Consider the following 26,504-nt stretch of genomic DNA (forward strand, 5'->3'; position numbering starts at 1 on the left):
CAATAGAGCATCTTTGGGATGTGGTGGAACCGGAGATTCGCTTCATGGATGTGGAGTCGACATATCTACAGGAACTGCTTGATGCTATCATGTGAATATGGACCAAAATCTCTAAGGGAATGTTTCCAGTACCTTGTTGAATCAATGCCACGAAGGATTAAGGCAGTTCTGAAGGCAAAAGGGGGTCCAACCATAAAAATCCAGATAATTTACTAACCCCTATGTTATCCAAAATGTTGATGTCTTTCTTTGTTCAGTCTAGAAGAAATTATTTTTTTTTTGAGGAAAACATTCCAAGATTTTTTTCAATTTAATAGACTTTTTTGGACACCAACAGATTACAGTTTCAATGCAGTTTGAAAGGGCTCTAAATGATTCCAAATTAGGCATAAGGGTCTTATCTAGGGAAATGATTGTCATTTTTGGCAAGAAAAATAAAAAATGTGCACTTTTAAACCACAACTTCTCGTCTTGCACCAGTCATGTGAAATGCCCCCTGTGGCACCCTGGGCCTGCTATCATTCAAGTATGGCATGTATTTCATTTGGCTCAGTCTGTTACCTTTACATTTTGGCTAAATAAGCTAGTCTTCTAGCTACAGAAGACATTAACCCAATGGAGAGTGATTTGGATTGCTTTAATGATGGATGGATTTGCTTTTTGGAGCTTTGTCATTTTAAGTTCCATATAAGAAGATAACATGATGGCATTTCAATATAAAAACACATTTGTGTTAAATGGAAAAAATGGGCATACGTCTAATATGGCATAATTTTTTTTAATCAATTTATGCAAAGACAACTCCAACAATTCGTTCGCCAGCTTATTTTTTTCTAATCCTATCTATTGTGTTTTCAGACTGTATTATGACATCTCAGCTGAGAAAACTAAAATTTGTATTAATATCTGGCTTTCAACTGCATAAACAAGAGTTTTCTGTGGTTTATATAAATCTTTACTTATTGGGGTCTTTATTCATTGCCTTACAGGAGCCAAATGTGAAAGTGACATTGATGAATGTGATTCCACTCCCTGTCAAAATGGTGGCTTGTGCAGAGATGGCATGGGAGATTTCCAGTGTCAGTGTCAGCCTGGGTTTTTAGGTATGGGAAAGACCACTCACATAATCTCAGGTCAACTAATGACAATGTCGAACCACAATTGAATTATAATCTTGCGTCCTTAGAACCTCACAACACTTCATGCTATCGTATTTCCTGAATGAAATGTGGACATGATGAAGCATGTGGCTGCCCTAAATATTGGGAGTGTTTTTGCATTTCCGACTCTGCATGTTCATGTGTTTGTCTCTGGAAGGTTTGATGTGTGAGGTTGAAGTTAATGAGTGCAGCTCATCTCCGTGTCTGAATGAAGGCGTCTGTGTGGATAAAGTCAATCACTTTACATGTAGCTGTGCAGACGGATTCACAGGTCAGCACCGCATCTTTCTTATATTATGCCTTGTAATACACTAAACATGCTGATCTTCTATTCAGATGATGTAACAAAATTAATATCTGAGAGATATCTGCGGGGTGCATGATTTTTGAAAAACACTTTGGAAAAGGGACTCGGGCCGAGTGTTTAGGTAATGTCAACATTGTCTTTCAGAGATCATGCACCCCGCCTTTAAACAAAAACTTTTAATGTTGGCCTTTCTTATATGCAATTCCAATAAATAGGGATTGGAGTAAGTTGAGTGTTTTATCAAAAATCCAGGAAAAATGTCTGGACTGCATGAGTACATGAGAGCTTTTGATCATACCGTAATGTTTGTATTTTATAAATAGGTCCACGTTGCGAGTTGGAAATAAATGAGTGTGCGTCCAACCCATGTCAGAACGATGGTATCTGTACAGATCTGGAGGGTGGGTACATCTGCTCCTGCGCTCAAGGCTTTACAGGTGATAGTTGTGAGGTCGATGAGGATGAGTGCTACAGCGCCCCCTGTCTGAACGGAGGAACATGTGTGGATGCCGTCAATAATTTCAGGTAAGTGTGGGGAAATAACATTAATTGTATTTAAAGGTATTTTTTTATATGATGTTATAGGGAACAGACATGTAGATAAAAGTCTCTCACATATGCCATCAGGTGTGAGTGTGTGAATGGATACAGAGGCAGACTGTGCCAGTTGGACATAGATGACTGCGAACCCAATTTGTGTTTGAATGGTGCGACCTGCGTGGACGGGGTGGCCACTTTTACCTGCAGATGCCCTCCTGGGTTCAACGGAACCAGGTGTGAGACAGGTATAGATGGCATATCAGCAAAGTCAGAGAGAAAGGTTTTTCATCCTGGAAAATCATCAGCATCGCTAAGCCGTTTGTAAGAAACGATTGTAAAATCCTCGGCTGTACTAGCATTTGCATTGAAAATGCTTAGAAAGCATTGATCAAGGAAAAGGAAAAACACAAATCTGATCTTTTTTTGAGGGAGCAAAAAGCTTATAAAACTCACTCATTATGGTTTTTTGTTCTCTTACATTAATTTTCACAGAGATGCCCTCCTCTTTTGATCTGGAGTTTGAAGTGTCTGGTATCCATGGTTACGTGATGATGGACGGTCAGATGCCATCACTTACACAGATCACGTGTACGTTTTGGATGAGGTCATCCGACACTATTAACTATGGAACTCCCATCTCTTATGCCGTTGAGGGAAGTGACAACGCCTTTCTTCTCATAGACTATAATGGGTAAGAGATTTGTGATCTTAAAGGGATAGTTCACCCAAAAATGAAAATTCTGTCATCATTTACTCACTTTTATGTTGTAACAAACCTGTATAAATTTCTTTCTTTTGATGAACACAAAGGAAGATATTTTGATTTCGATCATGAGCCCTATAGACTTTGATAGTGGAAAAAAATATCTTCCTCGTGTTTAACAAATTTCTTTGACTTACGTATGCCTTGTTTCTATCTATCTTTAAGATGGGTGTTATATGTGAATGGAAAAGAACGGATCACTGATTGCCCCGCAGTAAATGATGGCCTCTGGCACCATATTGGTGTATCATGGCGGAGCATGGATGGAGACTGGAGAGTTTATATTGACGGAAGCCCTTCAGATGGAGGAAAAGGACTATCTACTGGCTCTAGTATACCAGGTCAGATACACATGATTCGTTTTTATTTCCCGTTCATGTTTAGAGGGACACTCGTGTTGCTTTAGTGTGGTAATAATGTATGTCAAAAGCAGATGACATGTTAACTCTACACACATTGAACAGGAGGGGGAGCTCTGGTACTGGGACAGGATCAGGACCAGAGGGGCGATGGATTTAACCCAGTGGAGTCTTTTGTGGGCACTCTTAGCCAGCTCAATATTTGGAACGATGTTTTAACACCACAACAGGTACACTTACATTATACATAATCTGAGTTCTATTATTTATTTATTTATTTAAAAAGTGATGTTTGTAATAGGTAATCCATTTTCACTGTTCTCAGATCAGGTCTCTCGCCAGCAGCTGTCCACATGATTTGCAGAAAGGGAACATTTTTGCCTGGCCTGACTTCTTGGGAGGTGTCACAGGCAGGGTAAAGACCAGCAGTAAAAGCATTTTCTGTGCCGGTGAGATCACCTTGCTTGCGTTATTTAAAAAGCATTTGTAGATGGTTTTGAATTTTATAAAAAATAATAATAGAAATATGGAAAATAATAGGTTGGTAAATCATTAAAATAACATTATGAAATAAAAATGGCTGTTGATGGCTGAATTGAAATTGTTTACTTACTTTAAAGTGTGCAAACAAAGTCTGTCTCCAGAAATAATTTATACATTTCTAAATACATTTAGAAAAGAAAATAATAATAAAAGGATTCAACAACTAAACACTGTAGAGCAACAATATGAAACATTAGGAATTTGCGTAATCATCATTACAAATTACAAACATAAACAGTTTAAAGTTTTTGATAGGAAAAAATCTGAATTTGTTTAACCCTTTACCTGGCACAGCCCTTTAGGTACCCCTTCAAATTAATATGACTTTGGCATTGATTTGGTCTAGAAGTCTAATTTTGGTCTTGTTTTAAAGAAGACACTTGAAAGTATTTTACAAAAGTGTCTGGATGTGAAAATATTAAATAAGAAGCAGTTTAAATGTATTGTAATGAATAAAAATAAGGCATATATAGTATTCTTTTATACATAAAATTATAAAAACATTGATGTTCACAAATTAATTAATTTATTTATTAGAGTCACTGCATTATTATTACTGCTTAAAAGTTTTTAAATATGAAATCTACATTCTTAGACCTTTCCAACAATATATATAGTTTGTCGTTATGGATTTACATTTACATGAAAAATATTGAAGTAAATGCAGATGTCCTGCTCACGGGACAGTGCCAAACAAATTCAGATTTTTGAACACTCTCATCTTTTGGTTAAACACCTAATCAGAGATATAGATTAGAAATAATTACAAAAAACATTTTGCATAAACTATAAACGAGTATGATATTATTAACATCACAAGCAAAAACATTTGTATGTTAGTTTATGAATATGGTTTTAGTAACGCTGTAGTGTTTCCCACTGTTTTGGTCTTTGTTAGACTGCCCCCTACTGGAGACATTTGTACCGAAATTGCGCTCATCCAGTGCTGCTGTGAGTCCAGGCTCAAAGGTGCAGTTCTCTTGCAGTCCCGGTTACTATCTGGTTGGGGAGCCTGTACAGCAATGTTTAAACAGAGGCCAGTGGAGCCACGCAGAGCCATCATGTGAACGTAAGTGAATCACGTGCACTGCACACCTACATAACTTTTATTCAGAAACGGATCAAAACACACCAAAACACAGAGATACATTCATGCACACACATATTACTGCATACACACTTTGATTGGCCAGGTGGTGCCAAAGTGTCACACATTGATTGGCATTCCACAATGTCTAAAAGTGCAAAATAGTGCATATTACAGTAGTGTTACAAATATAGATTTATAGACCGTTTCATCGGGCGCACGTGCGGTGATGATATAAGCGTCTGGTCCGAACTTTACTTCCGTATAAAAGTTAATATTGCCTGGTTGAAATAACAATTAATTTTAAGTTTAATGTACTTAATGTTTTAATTTTTTCCAATATTTCTGCACTCTTAACCCCGGATTAGTTGACATTAAATTTGCATATAACTTTAGTTTTTATCACTTTATATTACTTTTGATGTTATAAATGGTATTATAACACAAAATAATGACCGACTTCAAGTCAATCATTGAATAAACGTGATTCTCCACAGAAACACACACAAAACTGTGTTTTTTTCTACCTTGTTAGAAATCATTTAAGCACTACAGTTATTAAACATGTTTTCTCCATTATTTTCTCAAGTTTTATCAAGTTAACAAATTGCTTACATTTATGTTAAAATTTGATTAGAAATGATGCAAAACCAAATGTGTTAAACATTTTAAGGCAGGTCAAATTTGTTGTTGTTGAGGTAACTTATTTAAAGCACCACCTTTTTGGGAAAACACAATATAACGGTTTTGCTTTTTTCAACTAGTAAAATTAAAAAGACAACACACTGCAAAAACTAGATAACAGATGAACACCTCTTATAATTGTTTTGTTGTTTTTTATTTTAGCAGGGTATTAAAGGAATAGTCTACTCATTTTCAATATTAAAATATGTTATTACCTTAACTAAGAATTGTTGATACATCCCTCTATCATCTGTGTGCGTGCACGTAAGCGCTGGAGCGCGCTGCGACGCTTCGATAGCATTTAGCTTAGTCCCATTCATTCAATGCTACCATTTAGAGATAAAGTTAGAAGTGACCAAACACATCAACGTTTTTCCTATTTAAGACGAGTAGTTATATGAGCAGGTTTGGTGGTACAAGATAAAGCGTGGCGCTTTTCTGGGCGGATTTGAAGGAGGAACTATGTTTTGTGGCGTGGTGGCGCTTTTGGGAGTGGTTCGACTCGCCTGAAAAGTCCGCTCCCCTTCTCACTCTCATAATGGGAGAGGGAGGGTGTTACTGCGCCGAGTCGAAGTACTCCCAAAAGTGCTATTACGCCATAAAATATAGTTCCTCTTTTAAATCCGCTTAGAAAAGCGCTACATTTGAACCTATATGACACTTTATTAACAAATATTTGAGTAGAGAAAGTTCTTATCAGTTTTTATTCTGTGAAAAAGCAGAAAATAATCAAAATATTCAGCCGCAAAGGATTATGGGTATTCCTCACAACATGTACCAATAATTTTAAGTTCATTTTACTTGAATGTTTTACTTTAATGGATTTTGTAAGTTTAAAAGTTAAATCAACTAAACTTTTTATGCTTTGGCTTCAAAGCAGAAAATATTAAGTGATGTTTACTTGATTGTTTAAGTAAAGACAATTTCTGGGTTAACAATGCTGAAACTGAACTATTAAACAAATACCTCGTAGAAAATAACAAATGTTTTGGGTTCCTATGTAATATATGTGTTGTTTACTTTGCTTGTTATATAAATATACTACTTTAAAAGGACTTTGTTGTTATTTATTCTTCGCGGAGTTTACCTGAAGTTATGTGAAGACCACAAAAGCCGCTTGTTTATGTTGTTACAGCTGAAACTGTCTATAAAGGTTAATAATGAAAATGGTCCAAATGACATAGGAGAAATACTTAAAATATGAGAGGACAGACAAAAATATTATTTGCTAACTGAAATGGTTAACGTTTTCTAAAACGGCTTCTTTAAAATGAAGCACACCAAGTTAAGAAGCTTTTTTGTCATTTTAAACACATGTACAGCCGTGCAGTACAGAGTGAAACGAGACCCCGATTCTCCAGGACCGTGGTGCTACATACAGTCACTAAACTTTAAAAAATAACATTTTAGCCTAGCCACATAAAGTGCATTTGTGCAAACAGTGCCAGACAAAAGGCTGTGCAAGACAGAAGACAGAAGACAATACACAACAAGACATGCATAAAAAAATAATATAAGAAATGGCACCGACTAGTACAGTTCATCAGGTGCACACATCCAATAAGGCTACATTTACAGTTGTGGTCATAAGTTTACATAGTGACAATTTAAGCGAAATAATAAAAAAATTAAGGTTTGTTGTTTTTAATGCTCAAGAACAGACATTTAATCTGGAAAGGCAAGTTATTCAACTAAACAATAGCACAGAACAGCAGGCTGAATAGGTGTCCGTACATATTAACGTAACATAAACAGTTAATTACATGATACAGAAATCATACAGAACATACCTGGGAGGCTGAATAGGCTAAAATAACACAACAAGCCAAATCAAGTTCAAAAAGGTCCCAAAGTCATTCCACATCACTGAATCCATTGAATTACATAAATACAGGAGCAACATGTAATAGTAGACGGTAATAGTTTCTCTTGGTTCATATGAATTAATTTTGACATATAAGTCGCACCTGACTATAAGTTGCCAGACCTGCCAAACTATGTAAAAGTGACTTGTAGTCCGGAAAATACGGTATGTAGGTTCCCTGGTAGTTAAACCCATGACCTTTGCACTGCCAATGCAGTGCTTTACCAATAGAGCTACAGGACGTCTTTCTTCTAAAATCATTCAATCAACAAACCTCGTTTAATAATTTAAATTTGTAGGTGTGGAGTGTGGTCCTCCACCTGACCTGGAGCACGGGCAGTATTATGGAGAGGATTTCTATGCTGGAGGTTCGGTGCTTTATCAATGTAAACCAGGTTTCTATCTGCTCGGGGAGAGTAAGATGTTGTGTGCCAGCAATGGCAAATGGACTGGCAACCCACCTGCATGTTTGGGTAAGAGTTATACAACAAACATTGACCTGAGGATGGCATTGAATAGATATAGAGTAGAGTTGATAGGCTTATTTGATTAAAGTTCAGAATCTCAGATTATAAACATAATCTCACCCTTGTGGACCCTTCTGTAAATCAAAAGTTAAGCACGAGTTTAAACATTGAAATTTTACATTGTTTTGTTTGTTCTCTACATCTTTTTCATTCACACATTACTTGCCTTTGTTTGTGTTTGCATGTGGCGGATGTGTTTGTGTTGGTTTACACTCATATTACAGATGTGGATGAATGTGCTCTTGGGTCTGAATGTGATGAACATGCTAGCTGTCAGAACACAGATGGATCTCATATATGCACCTGCATTCCCCCTTACAGTGGAGACGGAAGGAACTGCACAGGTAATTTAACCTTTATTGGTCACCAGGGCAGGTACACTTTACCAGCCTCTTGATAACCAAACTGTAAACCCACATTCTATAAGAACTTGTTTCTCATTTAAATAGATGAATTTTGGACTTTTTATTCAACAGGTTTTTCAGTTTATTAAACTACAATACATTTTCCATTTTCTTACTAGAGCCATTAAAATGTGAAGATCCAGGTGTTCCTGAGTTTGGGCACCGTGAAGGTGTTAACTTCATCATGGGCAGTGAGGTGGTCTTTTCCTGTATAGATGGCTATGAGCTGATTGGCTCGTCCCATCTTTCCTGCTCTGAGGAAGGAATTTGGGAGGGAGCTGTCCCATACTGCCAAGGTAAGCGTAGTTTTCACACAGCATTAAAGATAGTGATGTTGTCATGATGTCAGCTGCAGTCATATTTTCAATAGGCTTTTTTGTTAAATACTTGTTCATATCAGTAGTATCAGCAGATCATTATTGTCAACTTACTCTCTATTTGATGTTTGACTACATAATAAGCACATACAAATCTGACCTGATAAATAAATAGCCTATACAGTTGTTTAACTTTGTAAAGTCCTTGTTGCTGGAACACTTTAATATTTATGCTTAGTCAGTAAACATTATTCTAAACAACCTTTTAAGCATGTGCCACATTATTACACATCATGTGTTAAAGGTATAGAAGAAGATTTTCCCGAATTTTTGAAAAGAACCCCTCCACTTTAAAAAAACAAATGCACATGTTCAACACTTTACCTGTTCCAGAGAGGGAACGCCTATTAAACGTGTGCACGAGAGAGAGCATGCACAAGCCTAGTTCTTCTATTCGCTTTGTTTACAAGTTGCTGTCGGCATGGCTCATACATTGAGATGTTTACTGTGTCTGCGTGGTTCGTGACTTGTGCCAGGGCTAGCATCGCTAATCATAGCTTACATCAGCTTTTACTAGCAGTAATTTGAAATGAATTTCTCCAAATAGCATGCCAATCTTTACCTGTCACGCGGGAAGCCCAACCTGTGCTTTTAGTGCACGCCAGCATGTGAAATATTCTCCCAAAAACACTCTGGTCTTGTTTCTTTCTCCAGAGGCCTTTCTCTTCTTGTCATACAATTTGTTGACACTTTCTCTCTTGCAACCCTCAGACATTTTGAAAAAAACACGGTGAGAACGCGACCTTCAATGAATGGCTGAAACCGTAGACCACCACACATATACACCAGAAAGTGGGCATGTGCAGAAAGCAAACCTAGGGACGAGCACGTACGACGGCCTTACGTCAACATATCACCAGAATGAACCCGGAAAAAGACAATTTTCCGCAATACCTTTAACATGTCTTTTTTTTACATAAAATTTATTGTTAAAATGTGTGTCTGGATTTGAAAGATTAGTTGATGTGGTTTACTGGAAATGCTGTATATAATCTACTAGCATGTTATAATGACTTTCCAATACACGTCCACAGCTCTTTCCTGTGCTCATCCAAATCTCCCGAAGTATGGAATTCTGCATGGGACAAACTTCACATACGGAAGCAAGGTGACTTTCAGGTATCACTGTCAGTGTTAGATGTAGAGTTGCTTTCAAGAAGTATCATAACTCACTTTAAGACGTCTGTTTAAATATGACAAATGCTGCATTTGTTTAAAACTGAATAATTTTCTGATCTGCTGCAGTTGTGAGAAGGGTTATGTCCCCCAGGAGCCGACAGAAAGCCAATGTCAGGCGAATTTGAAATGGAGCATAGAGGCCCCTATATGTCAGCCTGTAACCTGTGGTGAGCCCCCAGTGGTGGATTATGCCGAGTATACCCTCAACGGAAATGTCTACCTAACCACTCTAACCTACACTTGCATCGAGGGATACAGGTAATGTTTAAGTCACTGCAATTTTGCAAAGTAAACCTTGTTGCTTAATTTGATATTGGTCATGGAACAACACTCCTGTCAGATAAGCAGTCCTAATCCTATCCCTTACTGCAGTCTTTCCCAACCAGGGGATCGGGGCCCACAGGGGGGCCTCAGCAGATTTCCAAGGGGACCTCAAGATGACTTAAAATTATTATAAAAATGTACAAAACAAGCATTAAAATAAGCTAAAACAAGCAAAAATCAAGATGTTTCTTATTTTATTGCCCATTTTAGTATAGCGAATATACATCTGTCTTGTCATTCCAAGTTCTGTTTAATTTTATGTGGGAAAATTGAGTGAGTGGGGGGCCTTCAAATATTGTCGTGGTCAACTAGGGGGCCTTGAAGTAAAAAAGGTTGGGAACCACTGCCTAACTGTAATCCTAGCCATAACCTGCGCCTAAAAGTAAAAGGTAATGATGAAAATGATGTAAACCCCTAACCATGGCCTTAACCAAAACCATTACCCTAAACCTATCTATGAATTTTGATTGGTCAACATGTTCTATGTTGTGCTTTCCTAGCTTCAACTCTAGTCCTACTTGTTAAATGAATAAATGCAAATGTAAGTATTTGTAAAGATTGCAGGGTTCTGTGGAGTTGCAGTGTGAGGCATCAGGAGAGTGGACGTCTCCTCCCCCTATCTGTGCCAGAGTGGACTGTGGTAACCCTCCTCCTTTGAGGGACGCTGTAATAAAGGGAGACAACTTTACAATGGGTAGTCGGATCTACTATATTTGCAAAGAGGGGTAACTTACTTCATATATGTATCGAGATTAGACCTGTCTGTAATTTCTATAACAGTAGACAAAATTTGTGTAGTGCTTATTGAATATATCTTATTGTAGTTACACCCTGCTTGGAGAAGAAACTCAGGAATGCCTCGCAAGTGGCAACTGGACTCATAATTCTGCCCAGTGTGTACCTCGGTCTTGTGGACCACCACCACCAGTTGACCATGCTTTACCTGATACTGGACATCAGCTATTTGGTGACACGGCTATCTACTTCTGCGATGATGGGTACACCGCTGGCAACAATACAAAACTGTTCTGCAATGCACAAGGTGTGTGGGCACCACCAGATGGCTTTGGTATTCCTCACTGTATTGCCAATTTCTGCCAGCGTCCTCCTAATTTACCACATGCTATTCTGGACTCAATCAACAAGCCAAAGTATGCAAGCAACACAGAGGTTAACTACAAGTGTGAGGAGGGTTTTGTTCTCAACACAACAGGAATACTGAAGTGCTTGATAGGAGGAGAGTGGACACCATCACCTTCGGACATTGGCTGTATGCCTGTAAGATGCTCAAAGCCAGAGAGTATTGAGAGGGGCTATGTAAGCGGAACCAATTATAGTTTCGGGGCTGTAATTGCATACAGTTGTGATAAAGGCTATTTCATTCGAGGAGAGAAGAGGAGGATTTGTAAAGCCAGCGGTGAGTGGGGTGGTGTCTTGCCCACATGCCAGCCTATTTCCTGCTCTAGCCCACCTCGCTTGGCAAATGGTTTTATCCAGGTAAATACATTGCAATGTATTATTTTCCTTATGTATTCATGGTGTAATGAACAATGGTATGCATGTTTATTGCATATTTTAGCACATTTTTGTGATTTAAATTTAATAAGATACATTTTGAAAATTGTATGATTGGTTCTTTTTCTCCATAGGGCCAAATAAGAAGGATCAACTATGTGTACAGCAGTAGGGTGACTTATGCTTGCAATGATGGCTATCGTCTTACCGGAAAGCCTGAACGTATTTGCATGGCAAACAAGCAGTGGTCAAACAGCAACCCTCCTGTTTGTGTCCTCCTCACCTGTCCAACCCCGCCTGATATCGGAAATGGTCGCTATATTGGCTCTACCTTTGAAGTGGGCAGTAAGGTGGAATTTGTCTGCAGTGAGGGATATGAACTTATTGGAGATTCTACATGGACTTGTTTAAAGTTTGGAAAGTGGGACAAGAGCATAATCCCACGTTGTTCCCCAGTTAAGTGTCCTGAACCACCTTTGGAGGAGAACCATCTTGTATTGCGTGGACTAGATTCTGACTCAGGCACTGTGGAGCTTTCTTGTGAGGAAGGGTATATTCTTCATGGTGCACGAACCCTTCGTTGTACCCCTTCTCAGGAGTGGAATGACTCTTTCCCTATCTGCAAAGAAGTGTTCTGTGGACCTCCCCCTGAGGTTTCCTTTGGTGACCCATCTAATACATTGTCCAACTTTGGCAGTGTGGTGACTTACTCCTGCATGAATGGATTTACTTTATGGAAGGAAGCTTCTGTTCGCTGCCAGGCAGATGGAAATTGGAGCACACCTTATCCTCAATGCATTCCTGTTGAATGCCCACACCCTGAGGAGATACCAAATGGCATTGTGGATGTTCAAGGTCTTATGTATCTTAGTACTGCCATTTATAGCTGTAAGGCAGGATATGACTTAGTAGGCAACAGCACTGTACTTTGTGGTCAAAGTGGATTTTGGATAGGAGGTTTACCTGTATGTCACCCTGTTAAGTGTGCTGCACCAATAGAGATTCCCAATGGCTCTGTTAGGTACTCAAGGCTCCAGTTTAGCCAGTCGGTTATATATTCCTGCCAAAGAGGATATCGTTTACAAGGCCCAGAAACACTTACCTGTCTGGAGAATGGACAGTGGGACCAGAATCCTCCTTCCTGTGTGCAGATATACTGTTCTCCCCCCAAACCTATCGACAATGGGTTTGTTGAAGGACAGGACAGTAAGTTTGGGGTCACCATCTTTTATAGCTGCTTTCCAGGTTTCCTGATAGTTGGTAATACTCACCTCACTTGTGAAGAACATGGCTGGTCAAGTTCTGAGCCCCTATGTGCTCCTGCTGACTGTGGCCTACCTCCACATATTGATTTTGGTGACTACCTAAAGGTGCAACATCTACCAATAGAAGACGGCACACTTACAGGCCAACAATTACCAGCAGACAATAGCTTTTTACATGGATCCATGGCTCAATATCATTGCCATTCCGGTTATGAAGTAAGTGGTGACATTGTTTTGATGTGCCAAGAGGATGGCACTTGGAATGGAACAGCCCCTATATGTGCTCCTGCACAATGTGAAACACCACCAAGCCCTGAACATGGATCAGTCTTGGTAACACATAGTGACCTTGGCAGCCTTGTAGAGTATAGCTGTGAGGAGGGATACGAACTCAATGGACAGACTGTCCGACAATGCCTTTCTGGGCAACAGTGGAGTGATGAAGCTCCTCGTTGTATGCCGATCTCATGTGGTGATCCTGGAGGCATATCAAATGGTGAAGTGATTGGAAATTCTTTTCACTTCAAGGCAATTATTCGCTATGAGTGCCATGATGGTTTTTCCCTACAGGGTGTTGAAACTAGGACTTGCCAAGTTGACGGGAAATGGGACAACAAAGCTCCATGGTGTAAAGCAGTTTCCTGTGGGCGGCCTGTTGTGTCAAAGGATGTTCTAGTGAGAGGAGATGACTACACATTTGGTAAGAGGTTATTGTTCAGCTGCAACCTCGGTTTCATCCTGCAGGGAGCACCAACAAGTGTTTGTTTGGCCAATGGCAGTTGGAGTGAAACTCCTCCGAAGTGCCTTCAAGCCGACTGTGGTCAACCACCAGTAATTGAAAATGGCAGAGTAACTGGCACGGATTATGGTTACAACAGTATGATTAGGTATCAGTGTGATACTGGTTACATCTTGACAGGAAATCCTTCTCTAATATGCAGAGGCGATGGACTATGGGATGATCCTCCTCCACGATGTGACATAATCACATGTGACCCACCTGAGGACATTAGCCATGGTTACCTGAATGGATCAAGTTTTAATTTCGATGATGTTGTGGAATATATCTGCTTCCCAGGCTATGAGGTTGTTGGCAGTCCAGTTTTACGGTGTTCTGCAGATGGAATGTGGCTAGGGGAAGTTCCAGAATGCCGGTCATGTGTGTGCAGTCCCCCAGTGCTGAGGAATGGTGCTGTTCTTGGTCGAGACCACACCTGTGGAGCAAGTGTCTGGTTCCGATGTGAAGAAGGTTACAAAACTGTAGGCCCTACAGAGGCCATATGCGACAAGGGTGGCTTATGGAGTCCAGGAGTACCTATCTGTACCCGTGGGAGATGTTCCAGCCCTCCCCCAGCTGTTCCTAATGCTGTCATTCAAGGTAGTACTGCCCAGCCCATTGACACAGTCACTTACCGCTGTAGGCCGGGCTATAATTTGAAAGGTTCTCCCAATATCTCCTGTGGAAGGTTGGGCAGCTGGGGAGAGCCCAATCTGAACTGTGAACCTGTTTCATGTGGCGTGCCTCCACTGATCCCAAATGCAGAGACTGCTGGAGTGGTGTTAACATATGGAAGCAAAGCTCAGTACAGGTGATTTGGTATTATATTTTATAAGTACCATTATGCAAGGGTTCATCTAAAGCTTAATTTAACAACATATACAATTTTTGAGATGTGTGGCTGATATTGATTCTGTTTAATGCAGGTGTAAAGAGGGCTTTGAGTTAGCAACAAAAACAGATTTTGTTATCTGTCAAAGTGATGGCACCTGGTCCAAACACGGTGTCAGGTGTCGACCCTCACCCTGCAGCCTGCCTGCCAACCTCTCCCATGTAGTTGTCAAAGGAAACCAGCTCACACCTGTAGGGGGCACAGTAACAATCTCCTGCAAACCGGGGTACCATCTTGAGGGACCTGCACTGTCTGAATGTGCGGTGAGTAATGTACTATGCTGAAATTATGTTGTGTGTATTGTTTATAAATAATTATTTTCACCATACTTTTTTAATGAAATAGTGATGATAGTCCCTTTATTTTGATCCAGGTCTCTGGCAAATGGTCACCACCTTTCTCTTCGAAGTCTTGTGTGCCTGTAATTTGCGAAAAGCCTCTTCCCATTCTTAATGGCTTGCTTGAGGGCAAGAGCTACGATTATGGAGATATTATAAGTTACACTTGCCTGAAAGGATTTGAACTGCAGGTACATTACTCTATTAACATGCCTAGTGTTCAGTGTTGAGAGGTCTACTGCAGTGTTTTTCAATCCTGGTCCTCGAGGACCCCCTCTCAGAAAGTATTCAAAACACCTTAACCAACTCATCAGCCTTATTTCAGATTGTTTCCCTAACAAGCTAATGAGTTAAATCAGGTGTGTTAATTGAGGAGACATCTAAAACATTCTGGAAGGGGGTACTCGAGGACCAGGGTTGAAAAACACTGGTCTACTATATATGTTTTACATTGCTTGCTAGATGTTTGTAGCAAAGGAACAGGAAAGGAACAGAAATGCCTCCATATGAATTAATGCTTTAAAATAAAGTGTAAATGTGCTTGTAAAGCTCTGTTTGGCTGTATTTGTTATACATGGGGACATGATTTCATTTTATCATTTAAAGATGATGTCACTGATTTTATTGCTGCCCAAATGGACATGTCTGTTTTTCTTTTACCACCAAAGAAACGACTGTGTCAGTTTAAGTACTTTTTTGACAAACTTTAGGGACCTAACGATTTCTATCCAAATAGTCATCTTTTTGGTTTTTAACTCTTTCCCCGCCATTGACGAGTTATCTCGGCAATTAAGAGAAAACATTCGCTTAAAAAACATGTTCCTGATGAGGTTTAATGTGAATCTGTAATACCGTGACTTACCCAATTTATTAAAAAACTGGAGCAAAAAATTATTTACTATTTTTTAAACTCTGTGTATGTTTTGATAATCATTCTGAATATGATCTCTAACAAAATTCCTTCACAAAAGCAATTATTTTAGCTTTTTGCAAAAAAAATGTATTTTTGAAGAAAAAAACTATATTTAGTTTATAAGCAGAGAAAAAAAAATAGAAAGGATGAAACGGTTTTTCCCATTTTGTTTGTTTCTTTGTTTGTTGTTAGTTTGAAAGCAGAGGGTCTGTTCTTTCATTTGATATATTTGTATGTTTATACATTTTTAGAAGAATATTTTCCTGGAAGTCATTTTGTTAAAAACTTTTATGAAATTTTTCATGATTTTTTATATCATTTATATAATATTTTTACTGTGCATTTTGTTTTTGGATCCACACTCTAACACAGTGGTTCTCAAACTTTTTCAGCGTGCGGCCCCCCTTGTGTACTGCGCATTCCTTCGCGGCCCCCCCAAAGAAAATGTATGACAAGAAACTGTTTTAAAACTCAACTTTTAATTAAACAAAACATATTAAATGATACAAAGTAGTGCTGTTGATTAGTAGTATTTTTTTAGGTTTAATTGCACAGAATTCATGATAAATTAATTTATTTTATACAACCCCAAAACAGAAAAAGTTGGGACACAGTAGAAATTGTGAGTAAAAAATGAATGGAATAATTTACAAATCTCATAAACTTATATTTTATTCACAGTAGTATATAGATAACATATCAAATGTTGAAAGTGAGATATTTTGGAATGTCATGCCAAATATTGGCTCATTTATGATTTGATGAGAGCTACACATTCCAAAAAAAGTTGGGACAGGTAGCAATAAGAAGCCATAAAAGTTAAATGTACATACAAGGACCAGCTGGAAGAGGACCAATGTTTAGGAATAGGAATGTTGTCCCATTCGTGTCTAAAACAGGCTTCTAGTTGCTCAACTGTCTTAGGTCTTCTTTGTCGCATCTTCCTCTTTATGATGCACCAAATGTTTTCTGTGGGTGAAAGATCTGGACTGCAGGCTGGCCATTTCAGTACTCAGATCCTTCTTCTACGCAGTCTTGATGTTGTAATTGATGCAGTACGTGGTCTGGCATTGTCTTGATGGAAAATGCAAGGTCTTCCCTGAAAGAGACGACATCTGAATGGGATCATATGTATCTAGAACTTGGATAAACCTTTCAGCATTGATGGTGCCTTTCCAGATGTGTAAGCTGCCCATGACACACGTACTCATGCAACCCCAAACCATCAGAGATGCAGGCTTCTGAACTGAGCGCTAATAACAACTTGGGTTGTCCTTGTCCTCTTTAGTCCGTATGAAATGGCATCCCAGTTTTTCAAAAAGAACTTCAAATTTTAATTCGTTGGACCACAGAACAGTTTTCCACTTTGCCAAAGTCCATTTTAAATGAGCCTTGCCCAGAGAAAACGCCTGTGCTTCTGGGTAATGTTTAGATATGGCTTCTTTTTTGACCTATAGAGTTTTAGCTGGCAACAGCGAATGACACGGTGGATTGTGTTCACTGACAATGTTTTCTGGAAGTATTCCTGAGTCCATGTTGTGATTTCCATTACAGTAGCATTCTTGTATGTGATGCAGTGCCGTCTAAGAGCCCGAAGATCACGGGCATCCGGTATGGTTTTCCGGTCTTGACCCTTACGCACAGAGATTGTTCCAGATTCTCTGAATCTTTGAATGATATTATGCACTGCAGATGATGATAACTTCAATCTCATTGCAATTTTTCTCGGAGAAACTCAGAAAACTATTTTTCACTGCAGCATTGGGGGAATTGGTGATTCTCTGCCCATCTTGACCTCTGAGAGACACTGCCACTCTGAGAGGCTCTTTTTATACCCAATCATGTTGCCAATTGACCTGATAAGTTGCAAATTGGTCTTTCAACTGTTCCTTATATGTACATTTAAATTTTCTGGGCTCTTATTGCTACCTGTCCCAACTTTTTTTGGAATGTGTAGTTCTCATGAAATCCAAAATGAGCCAATATTTGGCATGACATTTCAAAATATCTTACTTTCAACATTTGATATGTTATCTATATTCTACTGTGAATAAAATATAAGTTTATGAGATTTGTAAATTAGTCCATTCCTTTTTTACTCACAATTTCTACTGTGTCCCAACTTTTTCTGTTTTGGGGTTGTAAAATGTCATAAAACTGGGGCCCCCCTGGCACCATCTTGTGGCCCCCCTGGGGGCCCCGGCACCCAGTTTGAGAACCACTGCTCTAACAAATACTGGGATTAACTGGCATACTGGCATCAGGGTTGGGTTATTCAAAACTTCCCAAAAAACTGAAAAAATAACCCACTTAAATTACCCTGTGTTTTAACCTTGCGTTTGGGTAGAAAATAATAAAAAAAATTATATCCTTTAAACAGGCCAACAAGAAGAAGCACTTAGAAAAAGGAATGACAATTGTATTTAGCTGCTTTGGGTACAAATTGTTGCCTATTTAATTAAAAGTAAATAATTAGTTGCCATCAGAATGTATGATTTTTATCACAGAGAAGGCACATAAGTGTTTGTTAATAAATGCCATTTTGAAGAAATCTGTATTCTTTTTTCTCATCACCTAGGGCGATTCTGTTCAAACCTGTACAGGTGATGGGACATGGAGTGGAATTCAGCCATTGTGTGTTGGTAAGTGCAGTATAACAAACTTCACACACCTGTTGGGAAAAATAGAGAAGCTTTGACCTGACCAAACCAAACCATACAAAACACTATACAAACATTAAACTTAAAATACATTATCACCTATTAATTGTTTTCTATCACCATTGACATTATCCATGGTTGCCTGAATATATCAAGCTTTAATTTTAATTTGATGTGTGTGGAAATCTTCCTCTCATGCGCATCTAATCAAACAAATCTTTTGTTTATAGCTGTGTCGTGTGGTCCTCCCCCAGTGGTGGACAATGCCATTTCTATGTCCAGTGGTGAGACATACCAGAGCACTGTCAGCTATATGTGTCTCCCAGGGCGGGTTTTGGTGGGATCACAAAACATTACTTGTCAGGCCAATGGAACTTGGAGTTTACCAACACCAGCATGTGAAGGTAAGAATGGGAAATTATTTACTCAAGAACACTCTGCTTCTCTTTTTTTTACTATTTTGACTTTCTTTCCTTTTTACAAATACACAAACAGTCCCATGGGGCTGTGGAAAGGTAACAGACTTTTCAAATGGAAAGGTGCAGGAACACAATCTGACCAGCGGGCGTGCACTTGAGTTTCACTGCGAGAAAGGCTACACACTACAGGGAGAGTCTCTGGTCATGTGTATGGGAAACGGCTCGTGGAGTTCACATTTCCCTGTCTGTATACGTATGTCAAGCACTCGAATACTATCACCGACATATTTCTTTGTTCATTACTTTATTCATTTTATGTTTTTTTGTACAGTCCTTTGACAAAAGCCAGTAAAAGCCCTCTATCACTGAAAATATTGCATTTCATATTACACATCTAACATAATTATGTATTTATAAGAGTTAATATATCACTGGATAATAGGTCTGTAAACCTAACCCTAACCCAACAAAGCAATTCACAATATGAGATAATATGCTAATATAGCTTTTTGATATACACTTAAATCTTATCTTCCCAACACAGCCAAATCATGCCCCCCTCCTCCTGGTTGGATTGGGGTCAATAGCAACACTACACGCATGGCTTTCCCAGTCGGCCACTCGGTTCAAATCAATTGTCCTAAAGGTCAGCGGGTTAAAGGTAACCCAGGAAAAGTTACCACCACCTTAACTTGCAGAACCGATCAGACCTGGACTCCCATCAGTGCAGTGTGTGAGAGTGAGTACAAACCTTCATTGTTTCTATGTTTCTAAGTTTTCCAAAAATAAAAAGATTTAAGTTTTATCAGAACCTTTTTCAATGGAGCCATCTCTATTAATTATTTTTCTAGGATCCTCTGGGAATATTTTTAATGCCTCGTACTGTAACTGTTTTCTAGTCCACCTGTTCGTTTCTCATGATATATCAAATTTTAACAAAAGGCCTCAATAAGTTCTGTAATAAATCACATAAGGGCAGTTTCCTGGACAGGGTTTAGATTAATCCAGGACTAGGCTTTAGTTATATTAGGTAGATTTTACAAACATACATTTTACAAAAAACAATACTGCATCTTCAGACAAAACAATGGGTCTCATTCATTAAGCATGTGTACCCACAAATTTGTGCATAAGATGTGCGTACAGATGTTGTCACAAACAAATCGTGATTCAACAAAAACTTTCATATCAAAATGTCTTCTAAATGAACGAAAAAATTCAAGAAAACCTAAAACCACTCGTACGCAATAATCACGTACACTATAATCAAATACTAGGCTATAATTATAATGTTTATATTAATGTTGATATATAAAATGTACATGATTATATTAGAATATTTTCTGTATTATATATATATATATATATATATATAATACAGAAAATATTCTAATATAATCATGTACATTTTATATATCAACATTAATATAAACATTATAATTATAGCCTAGTATTTGATTATATATATATATATATATATATATATATATATATATATATATATATATATATATATATATATATATATATATATATATATATATATATATATATATATATATATATATATATAATTATATAATTATACATTATTTATATTATTATTATTATATACATTATATTATACGTCATTATAGCCTACTTATTTTTTTCCACACATATAAAGAAGATACACGTAATGACAAATCTTCAGGCTTTTCTTCCTCACTTTCTAAATCTCTATATGAAATTGTTTGCTTAATGCCCAATGTAAACGTCATTTAAATGTAATGAGAAGTTCAAACGTTAATCACTTGATCTCCTGTCTATTTTGTTTTAGATACAGATGTGCGTCTCTGTGATATTAATTAAATGTCATATTGGTTAAAGGCAGGATAGGCAGGAATTATCTAAAAAACATTTTTACAAATTTGTTTAAACTGTCCCTATATACCAATACACAAGTAAAATGCAAGTACTCTGAAAAAGAGAGTATAAAACTCGAGTGTCTGTAGATCTCTCACGACAGCTCATTATTTCCATTCGGGACTAAACAAATGAATAGCTTGCGCGATTATCACTCTCTCTCGCGACCATGGCACCACCCCTGTTGCTACGGGATCTGCCCACACATGCGCACACCCGATTGATTTGAACGTGCACGAGGCACTCTAGGAAGAGCAAAAGTATGGCAGAGAAAGAGCATTCAGAACTCACAGTACCTGCATATCCAGTCAGCGAAGGCAAACGAGGCAAAAAAAGAATAAACGAAGAAATCAAACGAGAGTAAATATCACGTGGCTTTTCCTCGAGTCGACGATGGTAGCGGTATTGTCTCCGGAGTGTAGTCCTCATCAGAGTCAACAATGCTTTCATCACGGAAACTCTTATATGCAAAACACCTTATATGTTATGAATCTTCCACAAAATTCACCTTCATCACAGTGTAACTGATGGTGATAAAAAAACTTGTATCAATGCAATCTGTTTTTAGCTTTGTCTTATAAATATAACTAGCTTGTTTGTTACCAAATTAAACAAAATATATTTTAAACTTTACCTGTATCGATATGCTAGCTTAATAGTGAGTACTAACAGCCATCCTATTTGTTTATATTCATAGTGATAAAGTTAGGTGTAGTATTACATGTGTTTGTAACATGATGTTACTACAAGCACCGCGCTCCTTCCTCTCCGCTCGTCTGAGGTAAATGCTTCTCCCAGCAGAGCCGGTCAGCGTCGCACGTTCATGTGTTTTGGGGGCGTGGCTTTAAAAGAAACCCAGAAGGGAGGGGGTGGAGTGAATGGAAAAATGAGCTGAGAGGTCTACAGACACTCGATTATCATACTCTCTTTTTCAGAGTACTTACATTTTACTTATGTATTGGTATATAAAGACAGTTTAAACAAATTTGTAAAAAAGTTTTTTAGTTAATTCCTGCCTATCCTCAGCGGACAGCACTGGCTTCATCCAGCAATAGCAAAACCTCGCAAATAAAAAATGCAAAGCAAAACGTAACTTTACCGATAATAAATATGATCATGGATTTCTTTTCGAGCTCTTTTGGTTCTTTGAAAAACTGCTCTAAAATTTTCTGTGGACCAGCGCTCCGGAAAACCCTTATATGGAACTAGATTAGGCTTGTTTTATGCGAATTACCAACCTTGTGCACGCGGCCGCTCATGTAGAACAATCCAAATTCACTAACGTAAGAACAAATATAAGAATAAATTCATGTGCGTACGCACGTGCTGTGAATTAGGCGAAAAAGGTATGCAATTATTAGTGAATGAGACTCAATGGCTCTGATATATAAGATATGTCAGTGCAAGATCAGGTCAGGGCAGCACAAAAAGATTTGGGAAGTTGGATGCTTTGGCCTGTGTTTTTCATAGTAACATTTACAGGCAATCACAGCTGTATGATGAAATAAATTGACCAATATCATTAGTTCCTCTTTTAGTGCTCGGTGACGCACAGTGCAGATTTATTTGCCATGTTTTACTTGCAAAAGATTTGTTTAGGCAGGTATATGGGTGCAAAATCCACCAAAAAATAACACTTTGTGTTTGTTGACTGTGTCACGTTGGATTGTGGACTTTCTATTGCATTGCATCTTCAGAGCACTGTGTTTTGTTGGACAACAATAGTTTCCTCTTTCATTATTATTTCCTAAAATGTATCAGTTATATTTTAAGCCTGCGGTTACTCACAGTTGGTTATTGTGTTTCTTTTCTTTGTTGCATTATTTCTGTTTTTTTTACCTTTTGGCTGGTTTGCATGCTGGAAATGTGTGCTCCTCCTTAGCGCATGTATCACTGCTCGCATGTTTATGTTTTTCCTTCTGATACAAACTTTTAAACTGTGGTCTTCACATTATATTGATAGTTTCACTTTTGTCTTGGTGAGACACCTGTTGAATTTCACACCAAACACCCCTTATGTCTCAGTCTCTTTTACATCAGTGTTATATCTCTCATGCACTGTTCCACGTCTGATACTGTACATAAAAAAACAGAAAGGGAGCCAGAATATCAGTTTTTTTAAAACCTCTCCCTAGTAGTTCGTCAATGGACTGCTCAGCCTCGCTGAGAATCTGCTTTGCTAACCAACTGGTACGGTCGATTTTGATCACACACAGGGGTGTCCTGCGGTCCACCTCTGTACGTGGCAAATGGGGTGGTCCATGGGGTGATGTTCCAGTTTGGAGATGTGGTGGTGTACTCATGTTACCCAGGCTACACCATGGAGGGTTCTAGCAGAAGTGTGTGCTTGGAGAATGGCACGTGGACCCTATCCCCTACCTGCAAAGGTAGCGCAAGAAACTGGGTGCCAGTGCCAAATTAAGCTCTGCTTTTGAAGACCTTTCCCTCATCTTTTATCTTAATCTTTTATACTGGGCTGGCACGTGTACATGTATAACCACAAACACTGGCAATCTGGGCACTTTAAGCAATCACTTTTTTTTTAACAGCTAATGACTATAAGGCAACACTGCTAGTCAATGGCTTAAGATTTACATGCCCTATTTTTGTCCCATGCCATTACTGTACAATACTGCAAATATATAACATTTAGGACGTGCCCTATATCATTACTTAAAGGAACAGTATGTAAGAAATTTATATCAATGAATCATAAAATGGCCCTGATATGTCACTAGACATTAAGAAATCATTTTCATTTCAAATACTTATATCACTGACAACAGTGGTCTGGCCAGGATATTGTCATTTAAAAAGTGGAGTTGCAGCCCTCAACTGATGTTTATGTTGTCATTTTGTGTATTGGCCACCAGTTGTGTGATTGCAATACCAGTTTTGGCCACAAGTTTTGTTATTGCAATACCAGTTTTGGCCACAATCCTACATACTGTTCCTTTAAGGAGGCCATACATGTATAACATAGGGTGGGTGCTGTTACCCCATATATTCACTTCATTACATTTTGGGCACATGTTTATGATGCAATTTATGATGCAAAAGCACCATAGCTATATTGTGTATTGTTTACCCAGCTGGGTTGCTGCACTGACCAATCAGCATTTAAGACTCAATTGTTCATTTTTACAATAGCCATTGAATAACAGGGTTGTCTCACAGTATTGATGTCAATCTTTTTAGCAAGGCATGAATGATACTATACAATGAATGAATGAAACCATACTAGCATTACTTTTTGGCATGTTGATGCTTTTACATCATGTAAGAAAAATCTTTGCTTCTCTTTCGTTCTGAACAAGATTTTTTAGTTGTGCGCTTACAGAAACTAACTTTGAACATTGTAAAATTAACAACGGTTTAAACATTTATCTAACATTTGATTTCTTTGAATGCTGCATGTCAGTTTGGGGATTTAATACAGAAGGTTAATGCTGTCACTTTAAGGGTTAATGCTGTTTTTTAAATGGCTCCAGTTTGATCTCTTATCCTGTTGTGTGTTTGTGTTTCTATAGCTTTATGTTGGACCCAATGTCAAAACGGAGGTGTGTGCTTGAGACCAAACATGTGCCACTGTCAAGAAGGATGGATGGGTCGATTTTGCGAGGAGCGTAAGTCCTTTAACTGTACACACAGTCACTAAGGGTGCCTTTGGGGACATCGCTTACTGTAAAGAGTCGTTCCATATGAAAATGAGCAACTGAATCCTGGCACCCTTCAGAGTTCTCATTTTAAGTACCTAGTATGGCTTACTTTCGACTAGAAGTACACGCTGTAGCAAAAACTGTAAGGACATCAATGAAACAGCACATACCTAAAGTGTTACAGATTTCTATAACAGTCATTCCTTATGGCAAAGTTTAAAGTCACTATGAAACGGCAAAAAGTGATTGTGTTTTCTTCCCTTTTATGACGTATACCCGAGTGCATGGCTTCATCAATGAGAAAAGGATACTGTATTCAGGGTTCCCACACATTAGTTAACTTCAAATTCAAGGAGCTTTCAAGGACTTTCCAGGTCCAATACCCTCAAATTCAAGGACTAAATTTGGGGACACATTTCAAGTGAGAGCAAGGTTACATCATGTTACCTTTTAAGATACATTGTTACAGTTCCCTTTCGAGGGAACTCGCGCTGCGTCACTGTAGTGACACTTTGGGGACGCCTCCAGGGGTAAGTGGGTCAGAATTCGTATAACAAATTCAACCAATAGTGAGGCTTAACGACAAAGACAGTGTGGCGCAGGAGCCAAGATGTATAACGCTATCTGAAATATTGCCGAAAGTATGGCAAGGAAGACGCAGCGTCTCGTTCCCTTCTCAGAAAACAACAGTTACATACGTAACCCGAGACGTTTTCATGTGTCAAACACAAGTATGCAAAAAAGCATTTTGGTATGAATCAACATCCGCATACAGAAGATATAAGCATTGAAAGCAAACAGTTTAGCACGTGTGCTTAAAAAGTTTAGAATTTTTATGATATTATCCTACACTACACAGGGAATAATATGGATTTTTTTCCCCAGAAAACTTCTTGCATAAAATAGATTCAAGCACTTTCAATGACCTGTATCTATGTATGTATATTTTCAAAAACTTCCCAGGTCCTTGAAGTTTTTTTCCCCAGATTCACAAAGTTTGAAGGATTTCAAGGACCCGTGGGAACCCTGTTTATTGTTTTGCGGAGGAGAGGACGAGAACATTTTTTATTAAAGATTATGAACAGCATATATAAATATATATATAAAAATATATATTTTTATTTCATGGTGACTTTAATTATCAACAACAGCTTTTTCCTAAAACAATTTGCACATTGTAGGCCCAAATGTAGTGTGCATTTTGAAGCAAAATCTGTTATTTACATCATTTAAAATAATACAGTAACTTAATTAACCAAAGTATTTATTTATTGAAAACATGGGGGGCGGGATTTGTAAAGCTTTCTTGGAAACCAAGTTACAGTTTTCAGAACAGCAGAGTTCTGCTCATACACACCCTAAAATGACACATGTTTTTTTTTGGAGAACCAAAACATTTTTGTGGCTTCACTCTTCCACAGAAAGCCCAAGCCCATGCCAAAGTGTGTAACGTGTATGAAAGATTGATATACTGCAAAAAAAACATTATCTTTTTCAGTGTCTATTCAAACTAAACATTTAACCAATTTTTTTTTTTTTTTTGGACTGCAGCGATCTGCATCCTCCCATGTCTCAATGGAGGACGCTGTGTAGCGCCATACCAATGTGAATGCCCGGCAGGATGGACAGGCATACGCTGCCATATTGGTAAGAGTGTGTGTATACGTATGCATTTTGTCCAGAAGTTAAATGTGAATATATATATATATATATATATATATATAAATTATATATCAGTTAATGAAATACACAGTTAAGAGTTGTGAAATATACAAAACTTTGCTGTAATGGAAAAAATTCCCCCGCATTTTCACACCCTTTAACTGCCAAGTTGTTTATATGTTTCCTGTATTTTTCATAGAAGTCTTCTGGCAACCACAGCTGCCAGTTTGTTTGTTTTTTCAAGTGTACTTACATTATTATAATGTTACAAAATTTTAAAATCTGATTGAGTTCATATAAAGTAATAATAATTGATAACAGCAAATAAAATTAAAAGGCTTTAGTGTGTTTCTGTGAACGTCACCTCCTTTGTCTGACAA

General features: G+C 38.1%; 1 protein-coding gene across 2 annotated transcripts in view; it reads left to right on the forward strand.

Moving 5' to 3' along the window:
- The window catches only part of svep1 (sushi, von Willebrand factor type A, EGF and pentraxin domain containing 1), a 117,166-nt gene that overhangs the window by 86,536 nt on the left and 4,126 nt on the right, over window positions 1–26,504 (forward strand). The window contains exons 22-47 of one of the 2 annotated variants that reach the window (XM_055199785.2): window positions 990–1,103; window positions 1,318–1,431; window positions 1,791–1,992; window positions 2,095–2,252; window positions 2,500–2,698; window positions 2,936–3,111; window positions 3,235–3,359; window positions 3,455–3,578; window positions 4,571–4,741; window positions 7,607–7,780; window positions 8,059–8,178; window positions 8,358–8,534; window positions 9,650–9,734; window positions 9,861–10,052; window positions 10,676–10,843; window positions 10,943–11,615; window positions 11,768–14,487; window positions 14,603–14,831; window positions 14,942–15,097; window positions 18,398–18,461; window positions 18,710–18,883; window positions 18,975–19,151; window positions 19,443–19,637; window positions 23,020–23,190; window positions 24,334–24,429; window positions 26,014–26,109. In XM_055199785.2, the coding sequence (XP_055055760.2) occupies window positions 990–1,103; window positions 1,318–1,431; window positions 1,791–1,992; window positions 2,095–2,252; window positions 2,500–2,698; window positions 2,936–3,111; window positions 3,235–3,359; window positions 3,455–3,578; window positions 4,571–4,741; window positions 7,607–7,780; window positions 8,059–8,178; window positions 8,358–8,534; window positions 9,650–9,734; window positions 9,861–10,052; window positions 10,676–10,843; window positions 10,943–11,615; window positions 11,768–14,487; window positions 14,603–14,831; window positions 14,942–15,097; window positions 18,398–18,461; window positions 18,710–18,883; window positions 18,975–19,151; window positions 19,443–19,637; window positions 23,020–23,190; window positions 24,334–24,429; window positions 26,014–26,109 (7,050 nt within the window). The remainder of the gene's footprint in view (window positions 1–989; window positions 1,104–1,317; window positions 1,432–1,790; window positions 1,993–2,094; window positions 2,253–2,499; window positions 2,699–2,935; window positions 3,112–3,234; window positions 3,360–3,454; window positions 3,579–4,570; window positions 4,742–7,606; window positions 7,781–8,058; window positions 8,179–8,357; window positions 8,535–9,649; window positions 9,735–9,860; window positions 10,053–10,675; window positions 10,844–10,942; window positions 11,616–11,767; window positions 14,488–14,602; window positions 14,832–14,941; window positions 15,098–18,397; window positions 18,462–18,709; window positions 18,884–18,974; window positions 19,152–19,442; window positions 19,638–23,019; window positions 23,191–24,333; window positions 24,430–26,013; window positions 26,110–26,504) is intronic. The other variant, XM_073859925.1, reaches the window with a different exon arrangement.

The sequence above is a fragment of the Misgurnus anguillicaudatus genome, chromosome 21, assembly GCF_027580225.2.
Source record: "Misgurnus anguillicaudatus chromosome 21, ASM2758022v2, whole genome shotgun sequence".
NCBI lineage: Eukaryota > Metazoa > Chordata > Actinopteri > Cypriniformes > Cobitidae > Misgurnus > Misgurnus anguillicaudatus.